The sequence below is a fragment of the Danio rerio genome, chromosome 2 (assembly GCF_052040795.2).
Source record: "Danio rerio strain M-AB ecotype USA chromosome 2, GRCz13ab, whole genome shotgun sequence".
Classification (NCBI taxonomy): Eukaryota; Metazoa; Chordata; class Actinopteri; order Cypriniformes; family Danionidae; genus Danio; species Danio rerio.
Genome location: NC_141022.1, coordinates 1,488,806 through 1,512,203, shown reverse-complemented (window position 1 = coordinate 1,512,203; position 23,398 = coordinate 1,488,806). Strand labels below are relative to the sequence as shown.

Genomic DNA, 23,398 nt, shown 5'->3' with positions numbered 1-23,398 from the left:
TGAATGTATCTTGCTCTACCTGCCATGTTTGTAAGTGCTTTGAGTGTTAAATAATCCTCTTGCACCAGTGTGTTAAGTGCTTACACGTTTGTATTTCTTTATTTGTTCTGTTGTTTCAGGATGTCAGTCAAGGGGATTTAATCAACAGAGCACAAGATCTGAAAACCAATGGCAGTAACCTGCTTAAAACTGCCAAAAACACAGCCAAAGATCTTAAAGGTGATGTCAACAACATGTACACTGCAAAAAATGCTTGCTTACTTAGAGATTTTGCCTTGTTTGTAGTCTAAATATCTACACATGATGAAATCAAGGAGCATTATCCAGACCAGAGTAAAATATTGTCTTGTTTTCAGAAAGAATGCATCAAAATTAAGTAGTTTTTGTTCTTAAAACAAGCAAAATAAGCTTGTTTTCACTTTGAAATAGAATTATTTTGCTTGTTTTAATGAAAACCTCACTTCATTTTGACTCATTATGTCTTAAAGCAAGACTATATTTAGTGCTTGTCCAGAAAATGCTTCTTGATTTATGAATATTCAGATATTTGGACTGGAAACAAGACAAAAGTTCAGATGCAAAACCTGAGCTGTATTTTATCGTCAGTCATTTGTTAGTTTCTCACTGTGGTTTCACCTTCACCAGGAGCAACTAAAGACCTCACTGATCAGAAGAATCGTTTGCAGGATGCGGAGAAGAAGAAGAAAGCTTTGGAAGAGGAGCTGCTCAAAATTCAGGATGGTTTAAAGGGCATTCAGAGAGGTAAGAATCGGGCAGGATGAACCACTATACACTGTCAGAAATATCTGTTGTTTACCAGTTTCTGTATTTAGTGAATCACACGTGTATTTTGCAGCTGTGAGTTGCATTATGGCCCTGCTGAAAAATCCAGCTTAAACCAGCTTAGGCTGGTTTGCTGGTTTTAGCTGGTTGACCAGTCTGGCTTTAGAGGGGTTTTGGCCAATTCCAGCCTGGTTTCCAGCCATTTCAGCCTGGTCTTAGCTGGTCAGGCTGGAAAATGACCAGCTAAAACCAGCTTGACCAGCCTCGTTAAAGCTGGACATAGCTGGTTTTGGCTGGGCTCCCAGCCTGGCTAGGCTGGTCAAGCTGGTTTTAGCTGGTCATCTCCCAACCTGACCAGCTAAGACCAGAGTGGAAATGGCTGGAAACCAGCCTGGAAATGGCCAAAACCCCTCTAAAACCAGCCTGGTCAACCAGCTAAATCCAGCCAACCAGGGATGTTGAAAATTCAACTCTACAGTGACTTTTATTGACATTTTAGTCATTTAAAATAATAATATAATGTATAAGAAAAATTATCTAGAGAAATGAGACTGTAAAATAGCAGAACATGTGCTGCTGTTTATTACAAGGTGTTTGTAGCGTAATAAACAACACCAACACACACAATACAGCATTACACACTATTAAATATGACAATAAAAGTCACTTCTTACAAGTTTTTATGGTTAAAACTTGTTGGAATAAAGATCAAAATCCCATAAATCAATTCAAATACAGAAACAAACGGGGAAAAATAAAAACATCCCTACTGAAAAAAACAGCCTAGGCTGATTTAGCTGATTTTAGAGGGGTTTTGGCCATTTCCAGCCTGGTCTTAGCTGGTCAGGCTGGGAGATAACCAGCTAACACCAGCTTGACCAGCCTAGCCAGACTTGGAGCCCAGCCAAAACAAGCTATATCCAGCTTAAACGAGGCTGGTCAAGCTGGTTTTAGCTGGATTTGGCTGGTCATTTTCCAGCCTGACCAGCTAAGACCAGGCTGGAAATGGCTGGAAACCAGCCTGGAAATGGCCAAAACCCCTTTAAAACCAGGCTGGTCCACCAGCTAAAACCAGCCAACCAGCCTAGGCTGGTTTAAGCTGGATTTTTCAGCAGGGATGAACCACAAAATATGGAAAACGGCTAATTTACGGATATTTCTTACAGTGTGTGTCTGCAAGGACAAAACCTGTTCTATGTATTGTATTATATATGCCAGAGTTTGTTGGGAGGTTCGGTTAACACACATGATGTGAAGGGGCAGGTGCTGGCATGTTAGATTCCCATGCGGAGAATTGTTTGTTAAAGGAACATTCCACTTTTTTTTTTGGAAATAAGCTCATTTTACAGCTCCTCTGGAGTTAAACTGATGAGTTTTGCCAGTTTTGTTGACATTCAGTTGATCTCCTGGTTTGGCAGAAGCACTTTTAGCTTAGCATAGATCATTGAATCGGATTAGATCGTTTACATCTCTTTAAAAATGAACAAAGAGTTTTGAGAATTGTTTCAATTTGAAGCTGGACTCTTTTGTAGTTACGTACTATACATATAGACTGAGGGAAATGAACTGTTGAACTATTAGTCTCATTCTGCTGTAATAATCAAGGAAATTTGCTGCCGTGCCATGCTAACCAGTGGTGCAAATGTACTGTTTGGTGCTGGGGACTATTTCAGCGCTGCATAATATCATTACGCTTTGCGTTGGGTGGTTCTTTACCTTCACGCTCTGCATTTGAAACTCTTTAATGCGGCGTAATTAATTTATTATCCCTCACATAAGAGAATATAAGAATAAAATGCACATGTACGTTTTATGCTAGGTTCCCACTAAACATAGAGCACCACATTACTCTCGGGATGTTTTTACCTCATGCTAATCTTCGCTCAAGTATATTTATTTTTTATTTGCATGGTAATTGCGACTGAGGCAAATTCCATGTGTTTGTGGCAGACGCATTGCACATTCACAACACGTGACTGTAATTTGTCTTTATTTGATCATTTGCATTGACATGTGACTTATTAACATGCGTGAATATAGTGGAAATAGTCCTGAAATTAGAAAATAAAATAGCATGGTGCATGATTTTGTAGTTTGGAAATTGGATTGTTGAAAGATGAGTGTTGCTAACAAAATGAAAGAAGATTGAGGAATGGATGAAATTAGAGCTGAAACGAGACATGTCCTGATAGCCACGCCCTAAATGACTGATATTCCTGCTCTAAATGACTAATAGACACACCCTAAAGGACTGATAGCCCCACCCTAAAAGACTGATAGTACCTGCCCAAATGACTGATAGCCACGCCCCAAATGACTGATAGCCACGCCCTAAATGACTGATATTCCTGCCCTAAATGACTGATATTCCTGCCCTAAAGGACTGATACCCCCACCCCAAATGACTGATAGCCATGCCCCAAATGACTGATACCCCCGCCCCAAATGACTGATAGCCACGCCCTAAATGACTGATATTCCTGCCCTGAAGGACTGATACCCCCGCCCTAAAAGACTGATAGCACCTGCCCAAATGACTGATAGACCCGCCCTAAAGGACTGAAAGCCACACCCTAAAGGACTGAAAGCCCCTCCCTAAAGAACTAATAGCCCCTTCTGAAAGAATATGATATTTCATTAAAGATTCTGAGGGGAGATCCATCTTTTCAAAATAACGAAGTGCACAGATGCATTGTTTATAACAAATACTATATATCTATATATGTGTGTGTGTGTGTGTATATAAGTATATATATATATATATATATATATATATATATATATATATATATATATAAACAAGAAGAGTAAATTTGGATTTTATTCCTACTGTAATTGACAAAAAAGATCTTTAGCCATTTTTCTAGCTGATTGGGTTGAATTGATCAGGTCATTCATTTTAAGCTATCAATCCAATTAACATGTTGTCATTTTTCCACAGATGACATCGCTAAAATTATCGATGCTGCCAAAAAGACGGCTGCAGCCGCCAATCGCAGCACGAGTGACACAATGGACCAGCTGAATGACATCAAAGCAGAAGTCAAGAAGATCTCCATCACTCCAACAGTCTCCAACATGGACAATGTGCTCAATAATGTGGACATGACCGGTGAGTGCTGCGCCTTCAAGATACTGCAGTCAATACAGTAATGCATAGTGCTTAAGTTAATCTGTTGTGGTGATTCTACAGTTGCTATGGTAACACAACAACTATAGTAATTGATCTATTGTGGTGATTCTACAGTTGCTATGGTAACACAACAACTATAGTAATTGATCTGTTGTGGTGATTCTACAGTTGCTATGGTAACACAACAACCATTGTAATTGATCTGTTGTGGTGTTTCTATAGTTGCTATGGTAACACGACAACTTTAGTAATTGATTTGTTGTGGCGATAATATAGTTGCTATGGTAACATGACAACTATAGTAATTGTTCTGTTGTGGCGATTCTGTAGTTGCTATGGTAACACGACAACTTTAGTAATTGATTTATTGTGGCGATAATATAGTTACTATGGTAACATGACAACTTGAGTAATTGATCTGTTGTGGCGATTCTGCAGTTGCTATGGTAACACAACATAGTAATTGGTCTGTTGTGGTGATTCTATAGTTGCTATGGTAACACGACAACTTGAGTAATCGATCTGTTGTGGTTATTCTATAGTTGCTATGGAAACAACAACAACCATAGTAATGTAAACAAATGACCCAATACTGTAGTTTTATACAACTGTAGGGTGTATTGCTGTATATTACAATACACCAAAGTAAACTGTAATAAAACTAAAGTATATTACCATATTTTTTACAGTTTAACAATAGTTAATACTATAGTATGTCAGAGCATTCATTACAAAGAGTTGTTAACACTATAGTATTTAAAATGTCTCTGGTATTTTTAATCTGGGTTTAGTAGATTTTTTAAATGTTTTTGTACTTTTTCTCTGCTTTTCTCACAGTGAAGAACGTGAGCGGCTCCATCCCGTCCCTGCTGGATAAAATAGACGAGCTGAATAATCAGATTAACTACGGAAACAACGTTTCTGATAATATTAATAAGATTAAGGAACTGATTGAGCAGGCGCGTGACGCTGCCAACAGAGTAAGAGCTTTTTTCTCTTCATGTCCTACAAATACAGTTGAGGTCAGAATTATTAGCCCCCCTTTCTATTTTAAATATTTCCCAAATGATGTTTAACTGAGCAAGGAAATGTTCACAGTATGTCTGATAATATTTCTTCTTCTGGAACAAGTCTTATTTGTTTTATTTAGGCTAGAATAAAAGCAGTTTTAAATTTTTTGAACACCATTTTAAGGTCAATATTATTAACATCAATCACTTTATAATACAATAACTTGCCTAATTACCCTAACCTGCCTAGTTAACCTAATTACCCTAGTGAAGCCTTTAAATGTCACTTTAAGCTGTATAGAAGTGTCTTGAAGAATATCTAGTCTAATATTACTTACTGTCATCATGGCAAAGAGAAAATAAATCAGTTATTAGAAATAAGTTATTAAAACTATTATGATTAGAAATGTGAGAAAATTAGAGAACAAAAATAAACAGGGGGGCTAATAATTCTGAAATAAAACAAATAAGACTTTCTCCAGAGGAAGAAATATTATCAGACATACGGTGAACATTTCCTTGCTCAGTTAAACATCATTTGGGAAATATTTAAAAGAGAAAGGGGGGCTAATAATTCTGACCTCAACTGTACTTTCAAATCGTAAACAGTAAAATTGTATTATTTAACGATATCTATTTCTTCTGGAGAAAGTCTCAAACAAACAAACTACTTTAGTTAAACATTACTACATGTAATATGTTTAAATTCAGCCCATGTGAATTGCTTGCCCCCAGCTACCTAAAAAAAAAACACTGTAAATCCAAGGAATCATTAGCCCCTTTCACACATACAGACCTTTCCGGAAAATTGCCGGTAATTTTCCGGAAAGGTTGTATGTGTGAACAGGTCCTTTTTGAAAATACCGGGAAATTCGTTCTGGCTATTTTCCGGAAAGAGAAGTTGTAACATTACCGGTAATTTGCCGGAATGCTGCGCTGTGTGAATGCAGAAGGAAGATTGCCGGAATAAGCGCGTCCACGTCTAGAACGTGCTGACGTGAGACGTCTGCTTTAGCCAATCACAACAGTCAGACGCATTCACGTCCGCGCGGTTTATGAGAATAAAAACCTTTATATATTTTTCCAGACACATTTAGCTGCTGGAAGTTAGTCAGATCACGTTTATATGTTCTTCTTAATGCCAACTGTGTAAATAATCATTGATAAGATGCTTATGATAAGCCGTTGTTTGTTTACCTTCCAGCTTTGCGTGTGCCTGTGAAACAGCCTGTGAGCGCCTGCACACGCACATATTATGAACATCTCGACATGCGAAAGTGATCCTGCGAAAGTTGTTCACAATATTGATCATCCACAGAGTTTGTAATTTAGTCAAATGTTTACAAACACAAGCGCAGCCGTTTAAAGCTCATTTGTGGTGAATGATGTCAGAATTTACCGGTATTTTGGAATGGATGTGTGAATGCTCTTTTCCGGAAAATTTCCGTAACGTCCTCGCCTGTGTGAACAGCGCTTTTTTGAATATACCGGTAAAGTCGTTCCGGAAATTTTCCAGATATTTACCGGTATCACTGTGTGAAAGGGGCTATTTTGTCAAGGAGGTAAAACTTTCTCCAAAAGAAGAAGCTATTATACAGTGGAAATGAAGCTCTTATAAAAAGAAATTGACAGGAGGGCCAGTAGTTTGACGTCTCCTGCTTGAAATGCTTTACAGGTTGTGGTGCCGATGAAGTTCACTGGTGTGGGGCACGTGGAGCTGCGTCCTCCGGCTGATCTGGCGGACATGCGGGCGTTCACAGCTCTCAGTCTGTCCCTACAGAGACCCGAAAAACCTCCAGCTCGAGGAGACGACGCTGTAGTCCAGCAGTATGAGGACGACCTGTTCGTGATGTACCTCGGGAAGAAAAACGTGAGTAAAACTGAATTAGTAACATTCACATCAGGACCCGCGTTAAAAATGACCTGCATTCAATTTTAAAGGGGAGCTAGTATGCAAAAATGACTTCTATAAGGGGGTGTGTGTGTCAGCAGTGTGGGAATATCTCCAGCCTCTAATGGTGAACGTGAATGAATTGTGTTTATTATAATCAGACTTGATGAATGAAACACTTTGATTGGCATTCTCCCTTTGTACGTGTCATCAGAGGGGGAAAGCCCCGCCCACTAGTGCTCATCTCTCCCTCATTAGCATAAACAGCAGCCCTGAGTGAGAAGCAGCCGTCTGTCCGTTAGCCATTAGAGTGTGTGAGCTACTGGAGATAATGTCAGCATAGACTAAGAGGATTATAGATGTGGAGATGAACAGCGACAGGAGCCGCATAGACTGACAGCAGCATGAACACACACTCACACTGACAGCATGCACATCTGACCAGCACTCACAACACACACACTGCTGTTTTACATCTGTGACCATGCTGATGCATAGGCATTCATAGCTCCGCCCTCTTCTGAAAACAGCACAATCTCATTTGCACTTAAAGCGACAGTCACCAAAACGCCACAATTAGGATCTAAAAGGGTCAGTTTCAGAGAGCTGGAGAACATTATCTGTGGGATATTTTGAGCTCTGGATCTGGATAAATGCTCAATGTTTTGGCAGGCATCTGGAGACTACATCGGCATGGTTCTTCGAAAGAATGTCCTGCATTTCATCTATAAGCTCAACGGTCGTGAATACGACATCGAGGCCTACAACATCACTGAGTCCTCATCCGACCTGTCCTTCTTCGACAAAATTGACCTTTACAGGTAAAGTAATGCGTTAAATACAAACTAATGTACCTAAAGGAACAGTTTTACAAGATACAAAGATGCATTTACATCCTTTATATAGTTTTGCATTTTTAATTAGTGTTTATTTTGCTTATTTTTACTCTTATTTACTAATTTATTTGTAACCTGGTTTAGTTTATTTATTAGATTTTTTTTTCTCTTTTCAGAGAATATGTTAAATTTTGATCTTTTTTACTTTCCTTGTGTTCCTTTTTTTATTATGTATATTATATATATAAAAAAAAAAAATATATATATATATATATATATATATATATATATATATATATATATATATATATATATATATATATATATAATGTAATTTAATTTTTTAGGGAATATAGAGAAAGTATAAAAATAAAGACAGTCTGTATTATTTTTTAAATTCTGTATTATATACTGTTATGTACTGTATGGTCTTGTTAAATGCCAATAATTATTTATATTATTATTTATTTTGATAATATTTGTGCATTTGCTGCACATTTCAGTTTAGTTTTAGTTTGTTTCATGAAAGGTTTTAGCTTTTATACTGTGCACACATTTCTATTTAGTTTTTGTATATTTAGTTTTAGTTTGAGTAATTGTAGTTTATCAGAGTGAACACATCCAGAGCAAAGTTTAGTGTTTACACAGATTACATTAACATGCAAACATATTAGTAAAGAAGTAAAATAATAGTTTGAACAAACACTGAATCAAAAACTATGGAAGCCTGTTCCTACCTCCAAATAAATTTTTTTTTAATGTTATTACGACGTTTTATTTCAGAATTGCATGACACAAACTTGCATTTCAGACTGTCAAAATTTAGATATTAAGTCAGAATATATATATATATATATATATATATATATATATATATATATATATATATATATATATATATATATATATATATATATATATATATATATATACATACATACATACATACATATATACATACAGTTGAAGTCACAATCATTTGCCCCCTTTGAATTTTTTTTTCTTTTTTAAATATTTCCCAAATGATGTTGAACAGATTCAGGGAATGTTCACAGTATGTCTGATAATATTTTTTCCTTTGGAGAAAGTCTTATTTGTTTTATTTCGGCTAGAATAAAAGCATTTATGAATTTTTTAAACACCATTTTAAGCTCAATATTTTTAGCCTCTTTAGGTTATTTTTTATTCGATAGTCTGCAGAACACTAATTGTTAATTTGATTTCAGTTAGTTTTTGAGTGACTGTTGTATTTTAGTTTCATAGTGTTTTACATTATCAGTTTTTGCTAATTATTAATTTTATTTCAATTAATGAAAATAGTTTTCCTTTACTAGAATAACCTCAGTTTTAAACCTGCTTGAGTTTCTTTCTCTTTATTCAGAATTCTGAATGAAACAGCCATACAGTATTTTATTCATACGATTGAAGTCAATGGCTGCTTTTTTCCAGCATTCTTAGTATGAAATAAATTCATGTCAAAAGTACATTTTTGGGTGAACTATCCCTTTAACTGATGATGCAGAGAATTGGAATATCTTTACATTTTAATAACTAACTAATATTCTAATAACTGCATTTTCTCCGCATTTGTTGACCCCTTAGAATTTATCAAGACGCAGAAGTGACGTACACAAAGCAGTACACATCCATCAACCCAATGCCTCCACAGACCAAAGAAAACAAGGGAGATCTGACTCGAAACCTGCTGGACCTCCAGCCAGACGATGTGGTCTTCTATGTGGGAGGATATCCAGATAACTTCACGGTAAATATGCCTTATGTTCTTATGTGATGAAGGGTTTAAATAATTCTTCATTCATTTATAATTATGTGACTCTGGAGCACAAAACCAGTCTTATGTTGCACTGGTGTTATGTTGTTAATGCATTGTATGGCTCAATATTATTGTTTTTATATGCCACAAATCACCAGATCGTGATCCAGGAAGATATTTTGTAAACATTCTACTGTAAATATATCAAAACTTTTTTCTGGGTGCATTTTGTTGCACGTTTCAGTCGACAAATCCACTAGGGGCTGCTGTTTTACATTTTTACGAATCTGAAATACATTACAAAATATGAAAATGTGTTGCAGATCTTTTCCAAACACACATATGATGGCTTATTAAACCCCAGGCTCACGGGAAAAAAACCTTCTTCAGCCCTATATTTTTGCAATTAATTTATATTATATTAAATTATATTATATTATAATATATTAAATAAAATTTAATTATATTATATTATATTATATTATATTATATTATATTATATTATATTATATTATATTAATTATATTATATTATATTATATTAAATTAAATTAAATTATATTATATTGTATTGTATTAAATTATATTATATTATATTATATTATATTATGTTAATTATATTATATTATATTATATTATATTATATTATATTATATTATAATATATTACATTAAATTATATTATATTTTATTATATTATATTATTTTATATTATATTATTTTATATTATATTATTTTATATTATATTATATTATATTATATTATATTATATTATATTATATTATATTATATTATATTATATTATATTATAAAATATTTAGATGTTTTGAACCCTCACATTCCATCTTTTCAAATAGTTGTATCTCAGACAAATATTGGCCTATCCTAACAAATCATACATCAATGAATATGATGTACTCATTCATCATTCACGTGATGTATAATCTTTTTTTATTGGCATTTATGACTGGTTTTATGGTTCAGGGTCACATATTTATTTATATATTTATTTTAAAAGAGCACTTTCTTTGTTTTTTAGCCACCGGCTTCTCTCAACTATGGCAAATACAAAGGCTGCATTGAGTTTTCCACCTTCAATGAAAAATTCCTCAGTCTGTACAACTTTAGGAACGCCGTCAATATTAACCTGGAAACTCCTTGTAAGAGGTAAGCTCTCGATGCTTGTGGTTTGATGCTGATGTATCACTATATGCATAATAAAATACCTCCTTAAATTTGCATGTGGGTCACTCAAGTTACTCAAGCTGTTTTAAGTCACTTTACCATAATAGAAGTACAATGGACTCTTGATTAATTTGATTCAGCTTAAAAATTTAAGACAACCAGAATATTTTTACAGTGTAGAGTTTAAGAAAGCAAGTTTATTTAGTGATTTATTTACTTATTTATTTATTTGATTGTTCATTTATTTATTTATTTATTTATTTGATCATTTATTTGTTTATTTATTTATTTGATCACTTATTTATTTATTTATTTTTGATCATTTATATATTTATTTTTTATTTTTTGATCATTTGTTTATTTGTTTGTTTATTGATTTGTTTATTTATTTGAACATTAATTTATTTATTTGTTTATTTATTTGTTTGTTTGTTTATTTATTTGATCATTTATTTATTTATTTGATCATTTATTTTTATTTATTTATTTGATCATTTATTTATTTGTTTATTTATTTGATCGTTTATTATTTTTTTGTATATTTATTTGTTTATTTGATCATTAATTTTTTTATTTGATCATTTATTTATTTATTTATTTTTTGATCATTTATTTATTTATTTAATCATTTATTTATTTATTTGATCATTTATTTAATTGATCATTTATTTGTTTATTTAATGAATATTCTGAGATATTCATTGGAACAAATGTCTATTTGAAAATAATAAATAATTTAAAAAACATGTGGGAAATTTATTTAAAAATGAAGCTTCAATTGCAGTGAATGTTTTTGGACCAAATTGTTGTAAATATTACATTTTTTTCCATTAAATTTTTTTTATTTTTTTTATTTTTTAGCACCTTTCTGAGGCACAATATGTATATACACTTGTTTAACAACATATTTAGAAATAAAAACTCTAGAATAATCTATATAACATGTATTAAATTGCATATAATTGTTTTACAGTAAGAATAAAATAAAATGGATTATATGTGAGCTGTACAAACACCACAGAAATGAAATGTACAGCTAAACCATATAGTTAATGAAAAGTTTGTCCAAAAAGACGTGTTAAAGCATTTGTAAATAATTATTTTTCAATAATTCTACATAATTGTTAAGCAGATTTGCATTTTAGTGCATGTTTTCCTGTAAATCACAGTTGAAATGTGTGATTTGTTTTTTTTTTTCAGGTCAGGAAAGAATATCGGTACACAAAAAGGACTTTTATTTGCTTTAATTTGAAACCCTTTCATCTTTGACCCACGTATAGCGATATTTGAACGTCATATTTTCAGCATGGATTAAATACTGTAGCCTGAACGCTTATATAGAGTCTCAATATTGTGATTTTATGAAGCTAAAACTGTTTCGTTTGTATTTTCTCAGGCAAATCCCACTTAAAAGCACAGAGTCGGATTATTTCGAAGGCTCTGGCTACGCTAAAGTCCAGCTGGAAAGATTCCCCTCCAATCTGCAGCTCGTGCAGAGAGTGGAAACCCGAGCCAAAGATGCTCTACTGCTGTATTTAGGAGACAAGGATGATGTAAAAATCAGTTTACACCTGTTAAATATTATTCTCTTGTGTCCTTTACACACATCACATCACTGTACTCCTTCAACAGGACTTCTACTACAGTGCGTCTCTTGAAGGCGGTTATCTTGTTCTACGAGGACAAGAGAAGGATACCATTTTGGAGCCCATCAGAAGTGACGAGCAACCAGTTCTTTCTCCGGTAAGGAAGAAAATGATGCTGACTTTTACTTAAGGATTCTGCACACAGTCATGGAGGTGGAAAATTAATCAACTTTTTTCTCTTCTGCATTAAGGGAATAGACGTGAGACTCATTCTTGTTAATCGAAAAAATCTAAGGGTAATAATAGGGACCACCGAAGTCAAAAGGGACGTCAATATTCCAAGGAAATTCCTTTATTACTACATCGGTGGAATTCCCAGCATTTTGCGTGAGAGGTTTGTATCTTGGTGGCTTCCCTTTAGGATGTATATATTTTCTAAACACTCGCATTATGGTTTATTACAACCCTTGCTCATGGGAAATAAGTTCTTCAGCACAACATGTTTTGTAAACCTAAGATACATTGCTCCGGGTACATTGTGTTGTACGTGTCAGATAACAAATCCATTAGAGGGCAGTGTCGCATTTTTGTGAATCTGAAACATGCAGTTAGGTTATGTTTTGTTGTACATTTCAGATGACAAATCCACTAGAGGGCGCTGTCTACATTATCGTGAAACTAAAATACATGACTTTCAGGCCGCTTCATTGCACGTTTTAGATGACAAGTCCACTAGAGGGCGCTGTCTACATTCTTTCGAATATGAAATTGTCATGAAATTGTTCTTTCGAACACTTAAATGATGGTTTATTACAATTCAGGCTGATTGGAAATATATGCCTTAGCCTACATTCATTTTGGCAAATCTAAAATGCGTTGCTCCGGGTTTGTTTTGTTGTGCGCTTCTTTGCACTTTTCAGATGACAAATCCACTGGAGGGCGCTGTACACATTTTTATGAATCTGAAATGCGTTACTTAGGGTAGCTTTCATTGCACATTTCAGATACAAATCCACTAGAGGGCGCTGTATACATTTTTGCGAATCTAAATATGTTATTAGAGTGCACTTCATTGCATGTTTCAGATGACAAATACACTAGAAAGCGCTATTTGAATTTTTGCGAATCTGAAATACTTTAATAAGGGAACGTTTTGTTGTATGCTTCGGGTGACAAGTCCACTAGAGGGCGCTGTCTATGTTCTTTCGAAAATTAAATTGTTGCGAAAATAAGTAAATGGGCAACAAATCTTTTCCGAACACTCAAATGAGTTGAGGCTGATTGGAAATACGTGCCTTTATTTTGGCAAAATCGAAAATGCGTTGCTCCGGGTTCGTTTTGTTGTACGTTTCAGTTGACAAATCCACTATGGGGCGCTATCTACATTTTTGCAAATCTAAAATGTATTATTAGGTTATACTTCATTGCGCTTTTCAGTTGAGAAATCCACTAGAAGCCGCTATCTAAATTTTTGCGAATCGGAAATACTTTGATTAGGGTGTGTTTTGTTGTACATTTCAGGTGACAAGTCCACTAGAGGGCGCTGTCTACATTATTTTGAATCTGAAATGTGTTATTAGGTCACGTTTTATTGAACTTTTCAGATGACAAATCCACTAGAGAGTACTGTATACATTTTTGCGAATCGGAAATACTTTAGTTAAGGTACGTTTTGTTGTACGTTTCAGGTGACAAATCCACTTGATGTCGCTGTCTACATTTTTGCGAATCTGAAATGTATTAGGTTACGCTTTATTGCACTTTTCAGATGACAAATCCACTAGAGAGCGCTGTATACATTTTTATGAATCTGAAATACGTTACTTAGGGTAGCTTTCATTGCACATTTCAGATAAAAATCCACTAGAGGGCGCTGTTTATATTTTTGCGAATCTGAAGTATGTTATGAAAATAAGTAGATGTATTAAAGATCTTTTCCAAATACCCGTGCGATGACTTATTAAAACCCAGGCTCATGATAAATACGTTCCACTACCAATCCACTAGTGGTCGCTGTCTACATTTTTGCAAATGTTAAATACGTTACGAAATATGTAAATGGAATGCAGGTTTTTTACAAAAACGCTCATATGATATTTATTACATCAAATGGTCATTGGAAGTACATTGCTCAGCCCTACATTTTTGCAAAACCTGAAATACGTTGCTCCGGGTACATGTTGTTGTACGTTTCAGATGACAAATCCACTAGAGGGCGCTGTCTTCACTTTTGTACATCTGAAATAAGCTACTAAGGGTGCGTTTTTTTGTACGTTTTCGATACACGTTCTTATTGTAGACGTCCAGGAGAAGGTGGAACTTTTCATACAGATCAGCTAGCGAAACGCTGAGCTAAACCCTTTGCTAAACCCAACCAATAGTGTTTTCAGAAGCAGACCGAAGAGAAAAGTACACTGCGAACACATAGTTTACCTTGATTTTACATTGCTTTTTTTTCTTTTGTGCACGTGCGCTTCACCAGACTCGAACCCGAGCGCTCTGCAGCACAAAACACAACACCCTACAAAGTGAGCTACGAGCAAACGCCAGAAAAGTGTCCATATGGAGATAGGTGACGCAAACGTGTTCATTACAAATCACAGACAGCGTTAAGATGTTTACTGGTGTTTATTTGGTATTGAGCAAAGAGAGTAATCCTTTATTAGTCAATAATATGTTCTTTTAAATATCATTAGCGTAATAAGAAACAACATTTGCTGTCATACTGCCCCCTAGTGTTCATTTCACAGCCAAGTTTACGTCGGTTTCACAACAGTGTAGGCTGAAGCTCATATTTCCAGTGAGCCTGTGTTGATTTATTCATTTAGACTGATTTTATTACAGGTACAACATCACTGTGCCCGCGCTGAAAGCTTGTGTCAAAAATATTTTGGTTTCTAACGTGGCGCCATTTATTGAGGAGAAAGTTGGCATCGGCAGAGGCTGCTCTGATGAGCTGCTGGTAATCTTTCACTATTATATTTAACATTTGAATACGATGTTTAATCTTCATTTGATCACCTGTTGTCTAATCAGAAAGATCTTATTTTCTCAACCAACTTTCTCAGATGGTCAGGAAAGCTGAATTCGGCTCAGGCAGCGCATTGGAGAAACTGCGTGAAGACTTCAAGTTAGACGACGTCAAGCTTTCGATGGGCTTCAGGAGCACAAAATCAGACGGCATCCTGATGGAGAATCAGAAAAATGTGCGTATCTGTTTCACGATCGCATGCACACACTCTTTTGGTTGATGTACGGTGGCTCAGAGAGCTTAAATGCAGAGGAAAATGAAGCGAGAGAGAGTATATCACATGTAGTAAGCCTTAAAGAGGACCTATTATGCATTAATCACTTTTAATATGGGTTTAAACACAGCTGTGTGCCACCCGTCTGTGAATTTAAACAGCTTCTAATGATAAAAAGTCATTCACAGGACTCTACACTTCTAAACAACTGCTCCATCGGGCTCGTGCGGCTACCAAGCCAACCAATCACAGAGCTTGAGCTACGCGTCATTGCGACATGTAGCAAAGAGCATAGAATCACCAAGAGGCGACACTCTAGTGTAATATGGGTAACAGCCACCAGAGGGCGCAGCGACCATTTTGGAATGAAAACTCCAATAGAACAGCAGCATATTCTTAAGTCTGTAAAATAAACTATTAAAAGTGCTGATGATTGTGATAGTAAGTGTTTTAGTGTCGTCTTTCAGGTTGTATCTCAGCTTTAATGCGCTTTTTAAATAAATGAATAAAAACAAAGCAGCTGCTCGCCATCGCGGCAGTAATGAGATCCAATGGACAGCCGATCACTTTCACTTCAATCGGGCGCTGCTGTTGCAACGGAACGCTCTATTGAGTGTCGCCTCTTGCTCATTCTAAGCTCTTTGCGTGTTGTTGCATTTTTTGAGAGGTGCACGTCAGCGACACCCAGCCCTGGATTGGCTAATCGGGAGCACCGGGAGAATTCCCGGTGGGCCGGTTCGTTTTTTGTGTGTTTCTAGCTGCTTGCACTCTCAGCAGTTGCATTTTTTTCATTTATTTAATTATTTGACCATAGCCACACTATTTTTATTCATTATTTTGCTGCAGCGCCGCTCTTTTTATTTATTTTCTCGCAGCCCCGTGAGCAAAATGCAGGTTAATGATGACGTAACTAAGATATCATTCCACCCCAAACAGCGGCAACTTAGTGAATATTAATTAATATTAATGAATATTACACCTGCTCGATGACAATCAGATGATTCACTACATTAATAAATCTGACATAACTTGATCAGACAGTAGACAAAAGAGTAGACATCAATAACAGCAGATAACAGTGCAATGCTTATTTTATACCCCTGACACATCACCTTAACAGCGCCCCCTGGTCTTGGTCACGTTGCGTTATCACGCCACCGATCCGAGTTCGATCCTCCCCATGATCATTGTTTTTTTTTTTTTCATTTTTAGTGTTAAGATATAAAATACTGTTTGGGTTACTTATGTAGGGGTAAATTTTGTGTGTGTGTGTGTGTGTGTGTGTGTGTGTGTGTGTGTGTGTGTGTGTGTGTTTGTGTGTGTGTGTGTGTGTGTGTGTGTGTGTGTGTGTGTGTGTGTGAGACGACCGTTACAAAGGACTGGATATCTATAAATAATTAATGTACTCATATTTAATATAGTTGCTATGGTAACATGACAACTATAGTAATTGTTCTGTTGTGGCGATTCTGTAGTTGCTATGGTAACATGACAACTTTAGTAATTGATTTATTGTGGCGATAATATAGTTGCAATGGTAACATGACAACTATAGTAATTGATCTGTTGTGGCGATTCTGCAGTTGCTATGGTAACAACATAGTAATTGATCTGTTGTGGCGATTCTGCAGTTGCTATGGTAACACAACATAGTAATTGGTCTGTTGTGGTGATTCTATAGTTGCTATGGTAACATGACAACTTGAGTAATTGATCTGTTGTGGTTATTCTATAGTTGCTATGGAAACAACAACAACCATAGTAATGTAAACAAATGACCCAATACTGTAAATCTGACATAACTTGATCAGAAATCTAAAAAGGGTGGGGGGGGGGAAGAGTAGACATCAATAACAGCAGATAACAGTGCAATACTTATTTTATACCCCTGACACATCACCTTAACAGCGCCCCCTGGTCTTGGTCACGTTGCGTTATCACGCCGCCGATCCGAGTTCGATCCTCCCCATGATCATTGTTTTTTTTTTTTCATTTTTAGTGTTAAGATATAAAATACTGTTTGGGTTACTTATGTAGGGGTAAATTTTGTGTGTGTGTGTGTGTGTGTGTGTGTGTGTTTGTGTGTGTGTGTGTGTGTGTGTGTGTGTGTGTGTGTGTGTGTGTGTGTGTGTGTGTGAGAGACGACCGTTACAAAGGACTGGATATCTATAAATAATTAATGTTCTCATATTTAATATAGTTGCTATGGTAACATGACAACTATAGTAATTGTTCTGTTGTGGCGATTCTGTAGTTGCTATGGTAACATGACAACTTTAGTAATTGATTTATTGTGGCGATAATATAGTTGCAATGGTAACATGACAACTATAGTAATTGATCTGTTGTGGCGATTCTGCAGTTGCTATGGTAACAACATAGTAATTGATCTGTTGTGGCGATTCTGCAGTTGCTATGGTAACACAACATAGTAATTGGTCTGTTGTGGTGATTCTATAGTTGCTATGGTAACATGACAACTTGAGTAATTGATCTGTTGTGGTCATTCTATAGTTGCTATGGAAACAACAACAACCATAGTAATGTAAACAAATGACCCAATACTGTAAATCTGACATAACTTGATCAGAAATCTAAAAAGGGTGGGGGGGGGGAAGAGTAGACATCAATAACAGCAGATAACAGTGCAATACTTATTTTATACCCCTGACACATCACCTTAACAGCGCCCCCTGGTCTTGGTCACGTTGCGTTATCACGCCGCCCATCCGAGTTCAATCCTCCCCTTTTGTGTGTGTGTGTGTGTGAGAGAGACGACCGTTACAAAGGACTGGATATCTATAAAGAATTAATGTTGTCATATTTATGAAAAACATTTGAAGTTGTAAAGCAGCTGTGTCCTTGAAAAAGACGTGTTAGTGTCATTAGAAACTGAATTGGAAATAATGTTATTTTAATATAGTCAGTCGTCGATTGAGGTGGGCCTAAGTCCTTCAGTCTAAGGCTTGAAACTCCAGAGCAAAAAAGGAGTCCCACTCCGGCCCTGGCGACACCGATGGCCACGGCGTAGGGCGATGCGTCAACGCGTAGGCTGCACTGTAGTATTCACGTGCGCTTGATGCAGAAGTAAAATCAGCCTTTAGACTAAAGTGTTACCAACGAACAACATGTTTAATATGAATAACGCACTGTGTGAGTTTCTCATCATTTATTTATCATTGTCTCTGTGGTAGAATAACTTCATTAAGCTCTCCCTGGAGAATGGATTTGTGGTGCTGTATTTCGGAGGATTGATCTATACGTCTACTAAGCAGTACCAGGATGGTGAATGGCATTATCTCACCGCTGTCGCAAAGGGTCAAAGGTAAGAAAAATGTTCTTGTTTTGAGTAATCAATGTAATTAAACAGAGTTTTATTCATTAATAATGAACTGTCATCATGATGTGATCAAGAACAGTATATTTAGAACAGTAAGATTTGCTGTTTTTATCATTAATTATTAAATTAAAAATCTGCCGTCATCTACTCGCCCTTGGTATAATCCTGTTGGACTTTTATTGCTCTGCTGAACACAAAGGAAGATATTATGAAAAATGTTGGAATAAAAGCCTGTAGCCATTTCCTTCCATGGTATTTGTTTTTCCTATTAGGAGAGGGATTCATTTATATTCTGGCACCTCTGATTATAGCATATATAATGCACTGCATAAACTGAGCCAACCTGTTGCTTTTAAAGCATTTAGTTGACTTTACTCCTAAATAAAAGTGCATAAACCCATTGTTTTAAAGGGATTATAGTTAACTTTGCTTTAAAAAATGAGTAAAGCCACTGTTTTTAAGGTGATTAGTTGACTTTACTTCAAAATAAAAGTGTGTAATCCATTGTTTTAAAGCGATTAGTAAACTTTGTAAATTGAGTAAAATGATTAGTTGACTTTACTTAATAAAAGTAAGTACAGTAATGTCAGTTTTCGATATCTGATTATTTCTCCCTTGTTTTTGAGCAGATATTCTCCTTATGTTGATATAGATATTTTAACTAATATATATATATATATATATATATATATATATATATATATATATATATATATATATATATATATATATATATATATATAGATAAGTGAATTTGTGCTTACAGAATATACAACATTATGTACTCAGCATTTGATTTGTTTCACTAGTTAGAACAAATGAAAACAACTGAAATGACGAGTGCATAGTGTTGTATACTTTAATATACAGCCCAAATGCACTCATATATAGTTTGAATATTTTTATCAACATAACATCAACATGTTTGAATACAAGTGGATATCACTTGACCTCTAAATGTACACAAAAACCTTTACTGGAGTTTTTGTTGTGTTTCTAGTCCAAATATCTAAAATTCTTAAATCAAGAAGCATTTTCTAGACAAGTTAAGCATATTGTCTTGTTTTCAGAAATAATAAGTTTTTCCTTAAACAGAGCAAAATAATCTGCAAATAAAATAATTATAAAATAATTATAATAACAATAAAGTTTTCTTGTTTTAATTTTGAAATAATATTTTTTTTCTTGCCCCATTATCAGATTATTTAGCTTGTTTTAATTTTGAATTAATAAATAAGTTGATATAATTTTGAAATAATAATTTTGAATTATTTGTAAAAACAAGGCAATATTTTGTGCTTGTCCAGAAAGTGCTTCTTGATTTAAGAGTTTTTAGATATCTGGACTAGAAACCAGACAAAGATCAGCATGTCTGCAGTGTGCTGTGATTAATGTTCCCCTTTGTTTTAGTGTGGAGCTTCGAGTTGATGAGGAAGATGTCGGGCAGAGGTTGACGGGAATTTTTCGGGAACAGTATTCCTCGAATGTGGTCCTGGGAAAAAACACCTATGAAGGCTGCGTCTCCAACCTCTATCTCAGAAGGTCACTATACCCTTAACTTTTAGTTTCAATGCTGGAAAATCTGTATATGGGTGCTTCCCAGTACTGGGTTGCAGCTGGAAGGGCATCCACAGCGGCGACCACTGATAAGCAAGACACTAATTCATGAATGAAATGAACTTGAAAAGTAATTTAAATATAATTATGATGATGAAATTATTAATCAATTGATCCTTCGCTTAGCCACACCCAAAAACCGACACCCACCAATCGTGGCTTAGCAACCGTAGCTACATGCAGGAGCTCAGTCAAGCTTTGGATGTATGATTTCATTGTGAATTATATATTAATGAATCCCTCTGCTCACGTGTCAGATGTTCTTACGTGTTTATTTGTGTGTGTGTTTTCAGGCCTGGATCTCCTTATCGAGCAGAAGACTTGAGTGTTTACTCCTCCAGTGGAGACGTGCGCCTGAGCACATGCAGCATGTAGAAAACACCATCATTTGTACGCTTAATTTAATTTATTTTATTCAAACAACAATGTGTAAAACTGCACTGATTGTGATTTGCAAACTGTTTTCTGTGTTGTTGTTTTTTCAGAGATGAAGAGCAGCTGACGCATTTCACATGGAGATAATGGGAGAAAAAGCCTGTTTAGCCTGACAAGCTAACATAAACACTGTTAAATACACACACTGTTCACTTACTGTAACCATCTGCTGTGCACTGTGGGTCATTTCCATGATTTAAGCTATTAACATAATCGTCATTGGTAAAAAAGTGAACTTGTAAGCGTTGACAGTTCTGCACTGCTTGCAAATACTGTAAAACCAAAACACTGACATTATTTAGGTAACCGTGTTTGAGTGTTATATTTAAGAGAAAAGCATGACCTGATCTCCAAAATGGATTGTGTTAAGCAGAACTAAAGCTAAGCAGAAGATTTCCAGCTTCCCAGTTTTGTGTCGGACTGTATAAGGAAAATAAACAAAGTTGAAACCGAGTCTTGTTGCATTCCTGGATCAAAACAAGCGCAGGTTGCCAGATTGAGGACCAGCAGGAGCGAGACAATCGAGTCTAAAGGCTGATTTAAGGCTTATTTAAGTCATGTTCTATATAAAAGCAGCGGCACGCCATAAAGGGAATATTTTCCAATAATAAAAGAAGTTTTTGTCCTAACCAACATCTGAGATTAATATTTTAGAAACGGCTTCTGCTTCTCAATAGCAAACTGGCAATGATCCGCTCAGGTGCAGCTCATGTGCTTTATTCAGTGTTAAATGCTAATAATGTGAGTCTGAATGCTGTTTTACATCACATTTACTGCCGTACTACTGAAATCAGCAGCAGATAGTTCAGCTCAGATCTGGAGAATGAAAGAAAGTGTCTGAAACTGAACTGAGACCAGCACATATCAGTGATTCAGCATCTACATTTAATCATGTTAAAGAGCTTTAATATGTATTCATTAGATTATAAAGCTTCCCATTGTGCTGGAATGCTCTATTCTGTGCTTCTGAATGGCTGTGTTTACATTTCTGTCCTGTTTCGTCTGGTGCAAACAGCCCAGTTGCTCATCACTGCGTATCTCCTCATGCAGAGTGTTGTTAGGACACGGGGTTACAGTGTAGTCTGCTCACCTAATGTTTACACTCATTATATTTATAGTATTTGCTAATTCAGGCCCATAGACAGCCTGGTGTAAGGGGTGGTTCTTTTTTCTCAAAAAGTGGACCTTTTGCAGTTATACGCCTCAGTTTGTATTTAACGATGAGATTTAAATACTGTATTTTAGTGACATTTTAAGCAGTACTCTTTTTCAGATGTCATCATAATCACACTTTTTGATGTACTAAAAATATTTCCTAAAATTTGCAATAAAGAAAAAATAAAACAAGACAATTTTTTAAAATACAAGTTGATTATATCATATATCATTAGGAAAAAATGGCAAGTTTTAAAGTAAAAAAAAAAAACTGTAGCCCACTGTCATTTATTAAACAAAAAACAAACTGGCCAGCACATTCAACTGTCCTCACTCACAAATTGGCCATTTCAATAAAAAATAACAATTAAAACATAATAATAATAATAACAATAATAATAATGATAAAACAATAATAATAATAAAACAATAATAATAACAACACTATTAATAATAATAATACTTATAACAATAATAATAATAACAATAATAATAATAATAACAATAATAATAACAATAATAATGATATAATAATAATAATAATAATAACAATAATAATAACAATAATAATGATATAATAATAATAACAATAATAATGATAAAACAATAATAATGATATAATAATAATAACAATAAAAATAACAATAATAATGATATAATAATAATAACAATAATAATGATATAATAATAATAACAATAATAATGATAAAACAATAATAATAACAATAATAATAATAATGATAAAACAATAATAATAATAATAATAACAACAACAAAAATATTAATAATAATAATAATACTTATAATAATAACAATAATAATAATAACAATAATAATATTGATAAAAAATAATAACAACAACAATATTAATAATAATAATACTTATAACAATAATAATAATGATAAAACAATAATAATAATAACAATAATAATAATAATATTGATAAAAAATAATAACAACAACAATATTAATAATAATAATACTTATAACAATAATAATAATGATAAAACAATAATAATAATAACAATAATAATGATACAACAATAATAATAATAATAATAATAATAATAATAACCATAATAATAATAATAATAATAATAACAATAAACCAATAATTCATTCATTCATTTTCTTGTCGGCTTAGTCCCACACACACATTCACACACACACTCATACACTACGGACAATTTAGCCTACCCAATTCACCTGTACCGCATGTGTTTGGACTGCGGGGGAAACCGGAGCACCCCGAGGAAACTCAGGTGAACGCAGGGAGTTTGCCCACACAGAAACGCCAACTGAGCCGAGGCTCGAACCAGCGACCTTCTTGCTTTGAGGCAACAGCACTACCTACTGCGCCACTGCTTCGCCTTGTTTTAAAATTAGAAAAACGAAAATTAAAAAACGGC

General features: G+C 34.7%; 1 protein-coding gene across 3 annotated transcripts in view; it reads left to right on the top strand.

Annotated features, from left to right (window-relative positions):
• si:ch211-241e1.3 overlaps positions 1-21,286 on the top strand; it is a 40,466-nt gene extending 19,180 nt beyond the window's left edge. Inside the window, exons 15-31 of one of the 3 annotated variants that reach the window (XR_015478028.1) lie at positions 120-219; positions 646-762; positions 3,725-3,895; positions 4,754-4,896; positions 6,602-6,796; positions 7,490-7,638; positions 9,256-9,418; positions 10,465-10,592; positions 12,007-12,163; positions 12,243-12,353; positions 12,448-12,590; positions 15,041-15,158; positions 15,265-15,700; positions 18,505-18,766; positions 20,192-20,323; positions 20,692-20,788; positions 20,884-21,286. Coding sequence is in view for 1 of the 3 variants with exons in the window: in XM_087240218.1 (XP_087096344.1) it covers positions 120-219; positions 646-762; positions 3,725-3,895; positions 4,754-4,896; positions 6,602-6,796; positions 7,490-7,638; positions 9,256-9,418; positions 10,465-10,592; positions 12,007-12,163; positions 12,243-12,353; positions 12,448-12,590; positions 15,041-15,158; positions 15,265-15,402; positions 18,636-18,766; positions 20,192-20,323; positions 20,692-20,773 (2,178 nt within the window). In the remaining 2 variants the exon portion in view is untranslated. Of the gene's footprint in view, positions 1-119; positions 220-645; positions 763-3,724; positions 3,896-4,753; positions 4,897-6,601; positions 6,797-7,489; positions 7,639-9,255; positions 9,419-10,464; positions 10,593-12,006; positions 12,164-12,242; positions 12,354-12,447; positions 12,591-15,040; positions 15,159-15,264; positions 16,733-18,211; positions 18,767-20,191; positions 20,324-20,691; positions 20,789-20,883 lie in introns of all 3 variants that reach the window. The other 2 variants (XR_015478029.1, XM_087240218.1) reach the window with 2 other exon arrangements.
• The last annotated feature ends 2,112 nt before the right edge of the window (positions 21,287-23,398 follow it).